The following is a 15,231-nucleotide window of genomic DNA, read 5'->3' on the forward strand; positions in this document are numbered from 1 at the left end:
TTGGTAGCATGTTGAGCAGCCAGGCTTAGCTCAAGAGGTCAGATTCACAGTGACCGGTATTTAAATAAACGTACACACAAGGTTTCCTGATTAAACACTTAGTAATTTAGATTATTCTTGAGTAGTTTAGATTATTCTTGAGGGTTGTCAAAGAAAACGTTTCAGAATAGACAAGTATTCACACAATTCTTCTCAAGCAGGTAAATACTTTCAAAATAACAATCTATGCAAAGTCAGTTAACACCTTCCTGAAAGGAAGACACAACACATAAGCAGAGGGAGAAGTCAATTCAGGGAGCCTGACCAGCCCATGTTCAGTTCACCTTGTCTTTTGCTAACTTAAGCACTTCTTGCAGGGAAGTAGTCTTGCACAATGTTTTAGAAGTCTTTGTAGAATAGGAAGAAATTAAAGTGGGGCCACTAGCTGATTAGGCTTGTGAGGTAAAGAAGCTGATAGCAACTCTACAGATGCAACCAAGGCAAGTCTCCAACAAGGACAAGTGAGGTTAACAAGAGGCAAGTTCTTAGACAGTACAGTACCTCGTCGGTTGAAGAAATGTGCAGCTGATTGCTTCTGTTCCTGTGCCGCTCTGCAGAGCCTGGCGTTCCTGTGCCTCAGTCGTGGGTGCAAGAGGGAGGACTTCTGGGGACGCCTGCAATGGGACGGTCACCGACCGCAACCAGCAATCTTCAAACCAGTGGAACTTCGGTATTTCAGCTCCTTGCGTCTACCGCAAATGGCAACACTGCGGTTCCTGGTTGTCGAGATTGGCTGTCCTTGCATCTGGGGTCCAGCCCTCTGTAGTGGCTCAGGCTTCCTGGAGCTCTTGGCCAGCTTAAAAGCAACTCTCATGATCTGGTGTTCTCTCCCGGACTACTTGGTTCCAGCAGCAACTGCAGTGGCATTTCAACCAGCTCAGAGGATGTCCAGGTGGCTTACTTTGGAGTTGACTGGTCCCACCAACTCGAGGGTGAAAAGTCCTCCTTGCGGGGCTTCTCTAGTCGAAATGAAATTGGAGTTTCAGCACCGCAGCAGGGCTTCACTTGGCAAACTAACGGTCCAGTAGTTGCAGCAGACACCCTCTTCAAGAAGTTCTTTGGATTCCTTCATCCAGTGTTACTCTGCCTTCCAAGCCATAAAGCCAAGTCTTTTATGCAGGTTTCTCCCATTAATTCCGGCCTAGCTGTTGGTCACAGCAGGGTGGCTGTCCTTGCCGGACAGCCAGCCGGCCAACTGTCTGTGTGCATTCCTGTCTCATAGGAGACTATGCACAGGGTGTTCCCGCCAGACACCCTGGAGCCAGAGGCGGGCTTCACTTGTGAATCCCGTCAAAGGCAAAATGTACAAGGGACCAAACCTGGTTTGGAGCACAGAGTAAATCTCAAGAAGGACCTTTCCACAAAGAAATGGTGAAAAAAGACCAGGCCATTTTTGACAAACAATGGCACCCTTGGGTGCTTTACCATGCCTGTCAACGCAGCCCATAGTAAAAGCCCACCACGGTAGTTAAAGTAAACCACTGCCACCAGCCATTCATTGAGGAAAGGGTAACCTAAACATTTTACATGAGAAACTAGACAAAGGGGATCCTAAGTAACCCATCCAGCACCCAATTGTAAGATAGCGTGTGCTGGGTCTAGAAAGTAACAATGTAAGTGAATTTCCCCTTACTGCTCTTGGAAACAGTTTATCCAAGAGAAGGTATTTAAACCTTTGGGAAATCTGAAAGACTTCCCTGTGCCACTGCACCACTGAAGATGCTGTGTGACACTATGTAAAAGATGCCTATGGAGATTGTCAGACCCCACAACCAAAATAAAGTATTCAAAATCACATTAAAATGCATGAGTGGGAAAAAATGGGTGTTGCTCTCCAGGTTAAAAATTCAGTCCTCAAAATGCGACCAAATTGCTGGGCCTCTCGTAGGTAGAGGGGAATTGGCACATTTCTGAGAATTCTCCCCAATACTTTCACTTTAGTTTCCAAACTTTCACCATTAAACCAATCACTGAGCGCTGGGTCATACTACCCCAGCTAATGACTGCCATCTTCAGATTTTTACCGCTCGTTCAAGTGTTGGTAGTCCTCGTACTTCGCTCTTCCAGCTGTTTGCTGCATTTTTCGCTTTTTGAGTTGATCTCAATTTTTCCGGTCAGTCTAGTATGTGTGCTCCATCGATCATGTTTCCGACTAACGCACCTGTTTTTCAGCACCCTGAAAGTATTTCAAGTATTCTTGGAGGCTTCCAGAAGATTGTTCAGGCCTACACATGTGGATCATGTCGGACGAGAAGGATGGCGCTTCCCTCTTCAAGCTTTGCTCCGACTGCAGTTTGCCGAATGTGTACATGGATGGCAAGTATTCCCAGTGCCTGTACTGCATGCACCCGACGCATAAGGAGGATTGTGGGTATTGCTGTGGCTTCTTGAAGCGCTCATTGAAGGATCAATGGCAATGGTTGAAAGCGTAGCTGCAGTCCAAGGCATCTGCCCTGGGTGACACCCAGGGGCATGCCTCTCCCAGATCTGGCAACCCTTGGCAGGCTTCGAAGTCCTTTGAGGGTGCCCAACACAAGGCTAAGCACTGAGTCTGCTTCTGTCAGGGTTGCTGCTGCGGGTCCTTTAACAGTCGGGGTGATTGTCATCCCCATTGGCATCAATCTCCAGCCACCACTCGATTGTCGTCCAAGAGGAAGTCAACTAATCCTGGGAAGTTGAAAGGGAATCCAGAGAAGGCCAAGCAGGGTGCGGTGTTCGACCCACCTGCAACTGAGAAGGCCAAGGTAGACTAAGGGGGTCTGAGGCCAGGAAGGAAAAGGCCAGACCAGGGAGCCAGCCTTTCCGTGAAGACCCAGGTGCACTGACAGCCAGCCTCCCTCAAGTTGGTGGCGGCTTCACTTTCAAGGCCGTAGAGGCGGACCTGCACGGTGCCTAGACTGCCAGGGTGACTCTTCTTCCCTTGAGGGAGGCTTTGATCATGCCAGTTAAGAGAACCCCGGAGAAGAGGATGCCAGACCTCGGCCCGAGACCAACCCTTCCGGACCCGAAGAAAGGCTGGCTGCTGGCTAAGAGAAGGCACCCTACACATCCATGCCACCCATCACCCCCCCCCCACTGCCCTTCTCCCCCAATGGATACTGAGTCAGACACAGCGACAGAGGACATGGATGATTGTGGGATGGGGCACCTTCTGTAACCTCAGAGCCTCTCCGCCGGATGAGGCAAGATCTTTCTATGCAATTCCCCAAGCATCAGCTTTTCCAGCTCACGCCAGAGGGAAAGCAGGAAGGCTTCTTAAGTCAGTGCCGGGAGGTGAAGAGAAACATAATCCTTTTGGTCCTGCTCCTGGACGATGCTTGGGACGAAGGGCTGGCTCTGCTGAAGAACCCCTCTACAGCCCCAGCAAAGAGACTGGCTGGAGTAGAAGTACAGGGTGCCAGACTCTGCACCCAAGTGCTTACGGTTGCTGGACTCTGCAACCACCAGGAAGAAATCGTTGAGCTTGGCTTCCTGCTCTTCCTCCACCCCTATGGACAACGAGGGGAAGCAGTTTTATTCGATGGGTAGCGGGGACTGTCGAGGCTGCCAACTACCCGCGATAGTTGCCATATACGACCGGGAGCTGTGGTTTAAGCCTGCCCCATTACTAACTTCCTCCCCGATAACTAGCTGGTTGAGGCTTTGAAGATCCTTAAAGGAGAGATGGTGTCTGACAACGCCATCGGTGGCCCTGGACATCGCAGACCCTGGTTTCTGCCAGATGGGAAATGGAGTTTGTCTTTGCCGTCCTGGCTGGCTCAAGGTCACCAACTTTAGAGGGGAGGTCCAGACAAGGTTTTTGGACATGCCCTTTGACTGGGACAACCTGTTGGGGAAGGCTGTGGATGAATCCCTACAGGCCATCAAGACGGACACTGCATGTGCCCTAGGCACCCTACAGCAACGACTGTCCTTTTGTTCCTCAGGAGGAAGTCTGTCTGCTCTTGAAAGGATTTTTTTGGGGGGTGGTGGGCTTTATCCTCTTATGCCAGCCCCCTGTTCCTCAACCCTGGAAGCCAACGAGGGTCTCTCCAAGGCCTTCCGGCAGCAGATGTTGTAGGGGACCACAAGGTGGCCCATCTACCTCAAAGCAAGATTGAACCAGCCAGGACATTGGGACCCCACCCATGCACCCCGGTGGGAGACCTGCTGCTGAACTTCGTCGGCTTGTGGGGGACAATCTCCTCCAACAGATGGATGCTGGATGCTCTTCCCCCACGGATACACATTCCAACGGAAGTGTCCGCATACCACCAGTGGCCCAACAGGAAAACCACGTCCAGCTGCAGGCTCTGTCCATCTTGCAGAAGGGGGCGATGGAGCTGGTTCCACAGCAACTCCGGGGGGGCTCCAAAGTAGACTCAAGGTTCTTTTCGTAAGAAAGACTGGGAGCTTGAGGCCCATTCTCTATTACAGCTCAACAAATACATAAGTCTCAGAAGTTCAGGTTGGTCACGCTGCAGCACTTGCTCGGCCAGTTGGAGGAGGGTGTTGGGTGGGGGGGGGAGGGGGACTTCCTGTCGTTGAATATAGGTGACCCTTCCACATCCCCCATACATAAAGGACATCAAGTTTCTGCGCTTTGTGGTTCAAGGGAAGCATTATCAGTTCACGGCCCTTCCATTCGGGCTGAAGTCGGCGCCCCGAGTCTTCAAGTGATTGGTGTCGGTGTTGGCCCATCTGCGACTGCAAGGGTTCCATGTTTACCCCCATCTGGACGACTGGCTCATCGGGGCCAAATGGAGGGACACCACCGTCGAACACACGGGGCGGGCCTTCTGGTGGATCTGGGGTTCTCGGTGAACTATGCAAAGTCCTGCTTAACTACCTCGCTGGATGTTCTGTTCCTGGGATCCAAGCTCAACCATGTCATGCCTGGCATCGTCTGAGGAAAGGATATCGGTCATTTTGGGCAAGGTGCAACAGCTATTGGCACTGAAGACCGCCACGGTGAGGACCATCAAGTCGCTGCTCGGCATGTGCATTTACTTTATTCGTCTCTGCAGGTTATGGATGCGGTCTCTACGGGAGTTCAACACCCGCTGGGTCCAGGTGTCCGGACGCTTCCAGGACAGGCTCCCACTCGACTAGGCGTTCTGACGAGCGATCAGATAATTGGTTGTACCCTCCAGTATCGCCAGTGGCACTGATTTCCAGAGCCCCCCTGTACCAGGAGACGGTCACGATGGATGCGTTGCCGGAAGGATGGGGAGCCCACACTGGTTGACTTCACGCCAGAGGCATGTGGCTGCCAGAAGAGAAGACGCTACACAAATGTACTTTAACTACGGGTGGTGTTTTGGGGCCCTCAAGTCATTTCTGCCATCCCTCAAGGGCAAGGTGTTGAGGGTATTCAGACCTACCACCACAATGTTTTACCTCCGGAAGCAGGGGCACCAGATCACCAGCGCATTCCAGGGAGGCGCAGGACTTGTGGTACTGGGCCGTCACCCAGTGGGGGGTGTGGAGTTACTCATTCCATTACTCCTGGCAGGAGTGAAGAACACTTTCTGGCAGGAGTAAAGAACACCATCGCCGACTAGCAGTGAGCTACGCTCTTGCCACAAGTGGGAACTTCGGCAGGACCAAGTGGACAACCGACAACCGACAAATGGGGCAGTAACCAGATCGATCTGTGTGTGACGGCGATGAACACAAAGTGCTGGAGCTTCACCAGCAGGTTTCCCCAGCCGAGGAGCATAGGTGACATTCTCATTCCCCTGGTACGGCCTGTTTCTGTAAGTGTTCCTATGTTGCTTCTTCGAGTCATCAATCAACTCTGACAGTGCCGGTGCAGGATGATCCTTGTCGCACCAGCGTGGCTGAGGCAGATCTGGTACCCAGACCTTCTCAGCGTCCCTCCAGTCAAGCTGTGATCAGTTTCAGCACAGCAGCGGGGCTTCACCAGGCAGTTCAACGGTTCAGGAGAATGCAGCAAGCTTTGGTCACGGTTTCATCGGGTTCTTCCCAGTGGTTGACTCTGCCTTCAGTCCCAAAACCCTCGCCTTTTAAGCAGGTTTCTCCCATTGATGCACAGCCTAGCTGTCACTCAGGAATGAAGCATTGGGCGCATTCAGGCATTCCTAAAGACAAAGGGCAGGAGTTTCAGGAAACACACTCACTGCCTGCCTTTCCAGACACATTGGTGCCAGAGGCCAGTTTGAGTACTGAAGGCCGCCCAAGGCAAAATGAACAAAGGGCTCAAATTAAGATTGGCGTAGACCTCACAAACCAGAAATGTTGAAAAAAGACCAGGGCCATTTTGACAAAATGATCACCATGGGTGCTTTACTGCAGTTGAGGATTCAGCCTGCGGTAGAAAATCACAATGGTAGTATCATTAAACTGCCATCAGCCAGTAGTGGGGGGGTAACATAAAACACATGAGTAGGTATGAAAAGGGGCTACTAATAACCCCCAATCACTCCACATAAGATGGTGTAGAAGGAGAAAAGGTCATTATAGTCAATTTCACTTTACTATTCTTGGGAACAGTAGTTCACACAAGAAGATATTTAAACCTTAAGAGAAATCTTAAGGATTTCTGGCGCTGCACTGAAGGTGCTGTCGCCATACAAAAAGTAGATGCCTATGGAGTTTGTCAGACTCCAAAAACACATAATACAAATCAATTCAAAAAACATGATGGCATGAGAAAAAGGGCTCACTCCAGGGTTAAAAGTCCTAAAGTCCAGCAAAAGAGCTGGGCATCTCTAAGGTGGGGGAAATTGATCACTCCAATGAAAATTCTCCTTAGCACCTACCTTGCCCGACTACCTACGATATAAACCCACCCAAGGCACTAAAACGGCACTCTACAATGCCTCTCCATCCTGTCCTTCAGCACCACTGCCTCGGAATGACTACTATGCTGCGAGCTATATCCTGACCTTTAACCAGTGTCCTGCCAAGACCTACCCTATAACCCACCTTAAACCAAAGCCAGGGACCCGGAAAATGTGCTCCCTGACTTAGTGCTGAGCCTAGAATAATTGCCCTCTGACTGCAAATCATAACTTACCCTGGTCCAACCTGTGAATCTACCTCGGAGTACTGCTACTGCAAAACTGCCAGCTCATACAGACCCAAAAAGTAATCAAGAACAGTGGGCTCCTAAGAGTAAATCAGAGTGCAGCTATAACCCTCGATCATGTACGACCTAGCTGCATGCATACAAACTTTCTATGAACACCTCAACAACCTCTTAGAGCGCAGCTATACCCCTCAAAAAAGAAATCTGCCTAGCTGCACACAAACATCCTACACAGGCTTAATGCCGCCAGAATGTAGTCTCGACTGATCTCACTACCACTGCACCTAGAATTAAGATGCAGCCACCATCACGCAAATCACACTGGCTTTTTAATTTTTTATTTTATTCAGATTTGTAGAGCGCACGTCAGCCCATGGGTATTGTGGCGCTTGTTACAGACAAAATCTATGCTACATAGCATACAGTAATTACATACAATACAGAATGTACAGTAGACATATGTACATTAGCAACGCAGTATATTTACATGGATTCCTGAGAGTTTCCTACTTGTTTTGCAAGGACTGAGGTTTTCAGTTTCCTGCGAAAAATAGGGAGCGAGTTGTCTGCTCTAATGTTTGCAGGGAGAGCGTTCCAGGTCTTGGCTGCAATGTAGGAGAAACTTAGACCTCCGGCTTTGGCTTTTTTGATACGTAGGATGCAGATTAGGTTGGAGTATTGCGTCCTGGTGGGACGGGAGGAGGAAGGTTGGAGGATGGTTTCAGATGGGTAGGACAGGGCGGAGAGAGTTTTTTTGAGTGATCCGTTCTTTGACCGGGAGCCATTGGGCTGAGTGCCTGGCCTGGGTGATATGCTCTCTTGGGATACTAAGAGCGGCCCGGAGAGCATTGTTCTGCGTGACTTGGTCTGTTTTTGGCTGATGTGCCTGCTAGGAGTGCATTGCAGTAGTCCAGTTTGGCACTAATGGTTGCCCTCGCTATAGAAAGGCAGTTGGGTTTAGAGAGGTAGGGTTTGATGGCATTTGAATTTGGTGGTGTGCAGATGCAGAAGTGATTGCGCTGACTTGTCTAGTCATAGAAATGAGTCAAGGTATACTCCCAGTGTCTCTACGGGGATGGAGTTGTCAATGGAGAAGTTAGCGTACAGTTTGTCTATGGTGTTCTGCTGACCTAGTATCATGATTTCAGTCTTGTCACCATTGAGGCAGAGGCCATTAACTGCCATCCATGCCTTGATGACGGAGTAGATTGTGTGGTGCCTTGGCGTCTTCGTTGTATGACCCTGTGTGTTGTCCGCATAGTTCGTGTATGTGATGCCATATGAATCAAGTTTGTCAGAGGGGCTTGGTGAACAAGTTGTAGAGTGTGGGTGCAGTGCAAGATCCTTGAGGGACCCTGCAGTGGATTGTCGTGGGCGTGGCATTGGCGATGTCCGAGAAGACTTTCATGGCTCTTCCCTCTAGGAAGGAAGTGATCCAGAGGGCTGCTTCTTTGGAGAAGTTGGCTGAGTGGTGTGAAGTGAGTCTTGTGATCAATCAGATCGAAAGCGGCAGAGATATAAGAGGAGCAGGAGAGCAGGCTTGCCTTTGTCCATGATTTGGGTGATCTGGCTCTTCAGATCTACTAGGGCACACATTGAGTGCACCCAAGCACTGTATTCTACCCTACTCTTGACCTGTAATACAGTCCCCAAGGGTGTTCAACCAACAAGCGCTTTGAGATGTCCCTCCTGCCCGGCTAACTATCGCCCAATCTCCATCACTCTCTTCCTGGGCAAGCTCCTGGAGAAACTGGCCGTCTCACAGCTCAATCTCCACACTGAATCTGATGGTTGTCTTCATGACCATCAGTCTGGCTTCAGAGCTGCCAGAAGTATGGAAACTGCTCTCCTGAACATCTGTGAAGACCTGCTCACTAACCTCGACTCCAACACCCCCCCCCCCCCCCCCCCCCCCCCCCTGCGTTCTTGTCTTGCTTGATCTCTTCTGCCTTTGACACTGTCAACCATGCCATCCTGCTCAACCGTCTCCGTGATAACCTGGGTATCACTGGTCCGGCTCTGGCGTGGCTGACTGCTTTCCTCTCCAACCGACCCTCCCAGGTCCAACTTGGGTCCTTCCCCTCCAACATCTTTTTCTCTACCTGTGGTGTCCCCCAGGGATCTAACCTGCCTCCCTGGCTGTTCAACCAATACCTGGCACTCTGTGCCCACCGCATCGCCGCTCTGTCCCAACATTCAGTGCTATGCGGATGATACCCAGCTAATTTTCAGGCTACCCTCAGCCTCTTCCTCTCCTTCCCTATTCTGACTGCCTGCCATCCAGGAATGGTGTGCCGCCAACGACCTCTGCCTTAATGCCAGTAAGACTGAGATTCTACTTGTTGGCACACCCACTCCCGCCTTCCCTGCAGCACTCTGGCCCTCCCGCTCCCACCTGCAAGGCAAAACCTCAGGGTCATCTTTGACTCTGCACTCTCCTTCTCCCATCACATCTCGGACGTCTCTAAGAAGTCACACTACCAGCTGCACCTCATCTGAGGTATTCTTCCTTTCCTCTCCTTCCCCCAGAAGCTCGCGGTCTCCAGAGCCCTGGTCCTCTCCAAGCTGGACTACTGTAACAGCCTCTATCTAAACCTGCCTCCACTCTCCGCCCTCTGCAACTCATCCAGAACAGGACTGCAAGACTTGTCCTTGGCCTCAAGCCCAGGTATCATCTCTCCAGGACTGAAATCTCTGCATTGGCCCCCAGTGGCTGCGAGGATCAAGTTCAAAACCCTCTGCATTGTACACAAGGCCGTCTGGGCCGCAATAACTTCAACTCTCTTCCTAAATGCCTTCCTTCTCGAGCTCTTCGCTCATCTTCCTCCAACTCCCTTAGGGTCAGTTGCTTCTTCAAGCAACGAGTTGGTGGCAGATCACTCTTCGGCAGGGGCATCTCTCTGGAACAGCCTTCCTGCCTCCCTGAAACTCGAGGAGAACGATCTCCGTTTCCGGAAACACCTCAAAACCTTCCCCTTTGCTTCTGCTTTCTCGCCTCCCCTCCCTTGCTGAACTCCTGACTGCTATTGCACTGGTTCCTGGCCACCCTTTCTGATCTCTGGCCCAGGCCCCCATAAATTACACACCTGCACTGCCTCCCTGGCAACCCCTGCACTTGGGGACCGTTTTCTGTATCCCTTCAGTCCCCCTACCATCACTTAAGTTTGCACTTACCACTAGCTGGCTGTTTTGTGTCTTATCTATTCCACCTACCATGTACTGCACTTTCCCCTCTCCCTGCGCACTTTTCCTTTCCCCTTGCCATGCACTTGCGCGATCTGAATGACACCTGGCCTAGTAGGATCGCTGTCTGTCCTCCCTTTGTTCCTCCCCCTTGCCTCGTCACGCCTCGAAACACTTGTATATAGGCGCCTTATAAATGCCATATATCATAGCAATGATATATAGGGCGCTATATAAATGCCAAATAACATTATAGTGCCCAATCGGGCCTTGTTAGGCCATACATGACTTCAGGTCAACCTCATTGGGCACATACTGGTAGTTCCCACCCCTTTAGGGTGTAACGCTTTGATTTTTCTTCTCAAGGTACTCCTATTTGCATTCGTTTGTGCTTCTGTACAGCTTGGCCCAATTCCACCTCAGTCTCCTTGTACCTGTACCAGTGTTGCCATACTGTCCTCTGCCGTGTTGTATTAAAAATACTAATTTTAAAGAAGGGTTTGGCCCACCTTGATCTTTAAAAGATGATCATTTCCGTATAACCTTCTCAAGTACTCCCACCAGTGCTGTCGCCAAGTCGTAGTCTGACCAAGGGACGGAGCTAGCGTCAGCCTTCTGAACCCATTTAAGTCCGTTTGTGAAAAGGAATTGGGCATCACAGAGTGAGGAGTAAATTGGGTACTGGGATACACCCCAGAAGCGGATGTCGACACCTTTCCATGCATGCCCCCGCATGGGAGAAAGAGCTCCCTGAAACTTCAAGTTGGTTGCTTTCTTGGACGGAGTGTTTAGCTTCTTGGATTTTCCGGATTTGCTTCCTGTTTTCTCCAGTCTGCATCTTAACCTGCCGATGTCCTTGCGTCTGCAGTCTTCCTCTTCAGTTCTTCTGAGACCCTTTGCATATCAGTAAGGAGCTGCTACTTCATTCCTTCCCACTCAAAGGACAATAGAAGAGTATTGCAACTGTATCTCACCCCTCTGACTGACATGGCATTGGCGTGGTGCTTTGCTTTACACATGCTAGGTCTTGGGACTAGATTGCGCTGGCCTAGCGGACGCATGTATAGGAGGCCAATCTAGTTTAGTGACGGGCGACCACAAATTGGCTAAGGTCCTTTATGACCTTTTACCTAGGGAATTTAGTAGCACTGGAGCAGCAGATGTGTTCCAATTGTCCTATCATGTACCGCAGGGAACCTGCCGATCTCCCGCTCTCTAACATTTATACCATGCCATTGTTTGAGTTGCTGAACGAGTGGGGAATAATTTATACTAACTAAATCGACAATGGTGTCTGATCAGGAGATTATGAAAGACAATGAACTTGTGAACTAAGTGTACTCCCTTATTCAGCAATGGATGGTCCTCAATGGTATGGCCCTGATTGACACCAGGACCAAGTTGATGGCAGGTGCTGTGAATAGATTAAGCAAGTTGGGCACTGAATATGACGGGTTTGAATTAGCTGGGTGCACTATAGCTATGCTAGCATTAGACCTGCAGTTGAACAGTGGTCCCTCCTCCACTTAACATCTCACTCTGTGCTAACTGACCTCTCCTGTCTAAAAGGAGCTGCACGGTTGCGGCCACTGCAATAATTGGTTTAAAATTGGGCTATTGGAGTAGTTTGCTTCATGGGATTAACAAGGGAGAGATCTCAAAATTACAAGTGATTAAACAGTGTGATTTGTGTGATTGAAGGGCTAGTTAAGAGCATGTCTCAAAAGCCAGGCTGGTGTTAGATGGACTACCAGTTACAGCGCAGATTTCATTTTGATCCCGACAAGTATGCACAAAGGCCTCTTTGGGAACAGCCAGGTTTAGTATCTCTTGGCTACCTATTAGGCCGTTTCGAATCAGATTGTACCAGCCCGTTGCAGATTCCACACACCATGTTGGCAATAGTGAGCCCGGTATCATTTTATACTACAGCACCTATACTATGGGATACCCTTCCGGATTTTAGTGGCTGGAGTTCCCTGAATGGATTCGAACGTAACCCTGAAAACGTATTTGTGTGAATAAGAAATGTTTTCTTATCTTCTGGGTATAGATCTATTTGGTTTAGAAGTAATTAATGTTGATCTATTATGAGCCCTCTGGTGCCTCCGGGCTTGTCTGTCTTGGTGCTATATAAATCATGAGTGTCCCAAATCCACTTTTCGACATCCTCTGGAGTTTTTCCTTCCTGATCATGTACTCAGTCGAACATGACATTATTGCGCCTGTTTTGGACATCATCCAATTTAGGGGGCAATTAATTTTGCCCTGCATCTCTGAAATTCTCATGTCAGCTGCGTTTCAACGATCTCCCCCTGAGGATTTATTTTATTTATTGGTTATTTGTAATGTGCCTTTACAGCCCCATGCTGTTTCAAGGCGCATCAAGCCGAAAGGGGGCGTGGGCGCCTGAGACAGGGTGAGAAGACAATCCTACTAGGTCTTGCGACAGTTCAGAACGTGCAGGTGCTGAGGCATGAATGCAAGGGAGGCAGCAATGCTAGGAGGGACGGGGAAGGCAGGTGAGCAAGTTAAACACAAGAAGGCTGAGAACGAGGGGAATTGCGTGGACAGGAATTGGGGAAGCATCACAAGGTGTGAAGGGCAGCATTGGCAAGTGGACAACAGCGACCGCACCAACGAAGCTCAAATTAGAAAGCCAACCTCTTGGTGCCAGGATCAAATCAGCAGGTGGGTAGATGCCAAACCATGAAATGGCAGAGTAGGTATGAAAGCTACATCTGAAGCTGCCAGTCCTGTGTAATGGGTGAGGTAGATGAACAAAGATCAAAGTAGGCGGGTATACAAGGGGCGGGCATCAATGGAAACCTTGTCAGAATCCAAGAAGGCAGTGGCATGCATAGGCGGCAGAAGTAGAAGCTAGGCTGCCAATGCAGAAGAAATCCTAGTTTACTTTGTGTAGTCATCCTCTCATTGAGCTCCGCCACCTTGGTTCCTCTGTCTTCTCATATTCCCTGGATCGCCTCCAGGATGGCCTTAATATCACTTTGGGTTGCCTCCATACCTGGTGCGCTGCTCAAGGCTTGGTCCATGCTCAACTCCTTGCTGCAGAAAGGCCTTCCAGCAGATTGAGCATCCTATCGCAGGCGCAGAAATCCCGAGCTGCTGTCCCAGGCGGCCTCCAGTTGCAGGAAGGAACTCTAGGATCTCTGCAGGAGTTTCCCCTTCAGAGCTACACCACTGTCATACTCACTTTGTGGGGGAGATGCGCCGACTGGGGCCTCTGTGCAGTGCTTTGTTGCTCCACTCGGCGTGAACTGTTCATCTTCAAAACCGTCCCAGGGCTGCTTCGGTGCTCCATCCGGAGGGAGGGAGGGAGGGAGGGAGCGAGAGTGAGTGTTGGGTTGCTGACACTCAGATCCAGTGTAGCAAAGCAGGCAGCCATCTTGCTTGCGACCCTGGTAGCCTCCGGAACAAAGTCCTTTAAACCTTCAAGCTGGTGCCCTGCTTGGATCCAAGAATAAGCAACTCTGAGATTGGAACGTAACAGACACCCTGTTCGTGAAACTCTGAAGACTTCTTTTCCCAGCCAAGTGATCAAAAACCATCCTAATAAGGGGGCGGCGGGAGACCCACTTTACATTTCTGCCACAATGTGTAGCAGTGCCTGCAATAAGCCGACGCTCTGTGCCTGCTGGTGTCATCGGCTCGATCTGGGCCGAGGCAGCTTCATGCTGTTTTCTTGGCAGAGCAATGTCTGATGCTGGTTTATCGGCAAAACACTGGTTAATATGCCCTTCTAGTGATCCTGCGCCCGGGCTTTTAGTCTACACGCCCCCATACGTTGCTTAATGGTTTGGGGTTTGGGAACCCGAGACCTAAAGCCGAGGCTGATGTGACGGCAGGGTGCAAAAGCTCCTTAAACCGTAGTCTAACTATGAACTCTTTTCGTTACCATGTATGGAAATTAATAAACCACCTGATCTATTTAAGTGTTGTAAGTGGCAAGGCAAATCTGCCACTGAGCTGTTTTGCTGGCCGCCTCCTGATCGTGCAGCTGGTTCAGTTCCTAAGCTGCTGAAGGCATGCATGCTCGTGTGCTACTGGTTCTCCACGCTCAACGCACTTCCCTCCTTTCCAATGCAGTCTTTTGCTCCGAAAAGAATCAGTTGGCATAGACTAGTGGAATGTTGGTCACACCAGCACGAAGATGCTACGCAGTGAGACAGGTGGGCAGAATGTTGGAGCACTGAAGGTCCGACGTGCCATAGGTCCGGTAAAGATGGTTCAATTTACAGTCATTCAGACTTCGGTGGTAGACTGACACTTGCCCTCACCTCCCACTTTACACTTAAGAATGCCAATGCCTCAATGCCTGATTCTACCATGAAAATGAACCCCGCTTTCACTTAACGTGTCCTTTTCTCCCCACAGGTGGAGAGAACATAAAGGGTATAAACCAGCAATCTGGGGCCCATGTCGAGCTGCAGCGGAACCCACCACCCAATACAGACCCCAGTGTACGGGTATTCACTATCCGGGGCATACCTCAACAGATCGAGCTGGCCAGACACCTTATTGATGAGAAAGTGGGGGTATGTGCTGCTTGGGGTAGTCTGTACTTTAGACTGGTGTGCTTTCTTTGGGGGAGCAGTGTTCAAGTAGGGTATCAGTTGGCTGATTCTTCACTTAATTACCCAGGTGTATCTGTAATGTTGTAGAAAATGGAAATGCCAGACTAATGACTTCATATTTTGCTCAACAGGGTACTGGTCTAGGGCCTGCAGGCTTTGGTCAGAGTCCCTTCAGCCAAGCTGGCGCTACACCTCACCAAAAGTAAGTTTACATCGCACAGTCCACGCCACGAGCTTGGACTGTTCACTAATTTGGGACATCACCCTATAACTTGTAAAGACCCTCGTCACCAAACGGACCTTTCTTCTTAACTTTGCAGTGCCTGGAAAAGCTGGCACACCACCTCCCACTGTAGCTCGCCTACAGGGGCATGCCTTGCC

The 15,231-nt window shown here is 50.1% G+C and overlaps 1 protein-coding gene across 3 annotated transcripts in view; it reads left to right on the top strand.

Annotated features, from left to right (window-relative positions):
- FUBP3 (far upstream element binding protein 3) overlaps nt 1-15,231 on the top strand; it is a 320,256-nt gene that overhangs the window by 284,842 nt on the left and 20,183 nt on the right. For 2 of the 3 annotated variants that reach the window (XM_069609266.1, XM_069609265.1), the window contains 2 exons: nt 14,651-14,811; nt 14,982-15,052. In XM_069609266.1, coding sequence (XP_069465367.1) covers nt 14,651-14,811; nt 14,982-15,052 — 232 coding nt within the window. The remainder of the gene's footprint in view (nt 1-14,650; nt 14,812-14,981; nt 15,053-15,231) is intronic. The other variant, XM_069609264.1, reaches the window with a different exon arrangement.

The sequence above is a fragment of the Ambystoma mexicanum genome, chromosome 8 (assembly GCF_040938575.1).
Source record: "Ambystoma mexicanum isolate Mex_15411 chromosome 8, UKY_AmexF1_1, whole genome shotgun sequence".
Lineage (NCBI taxonomy): Eukaryota > Metazoa > Chordata > Amphibia > Caudata > Ambystomatidae > Ambystoma > Ambystoma mexicanum.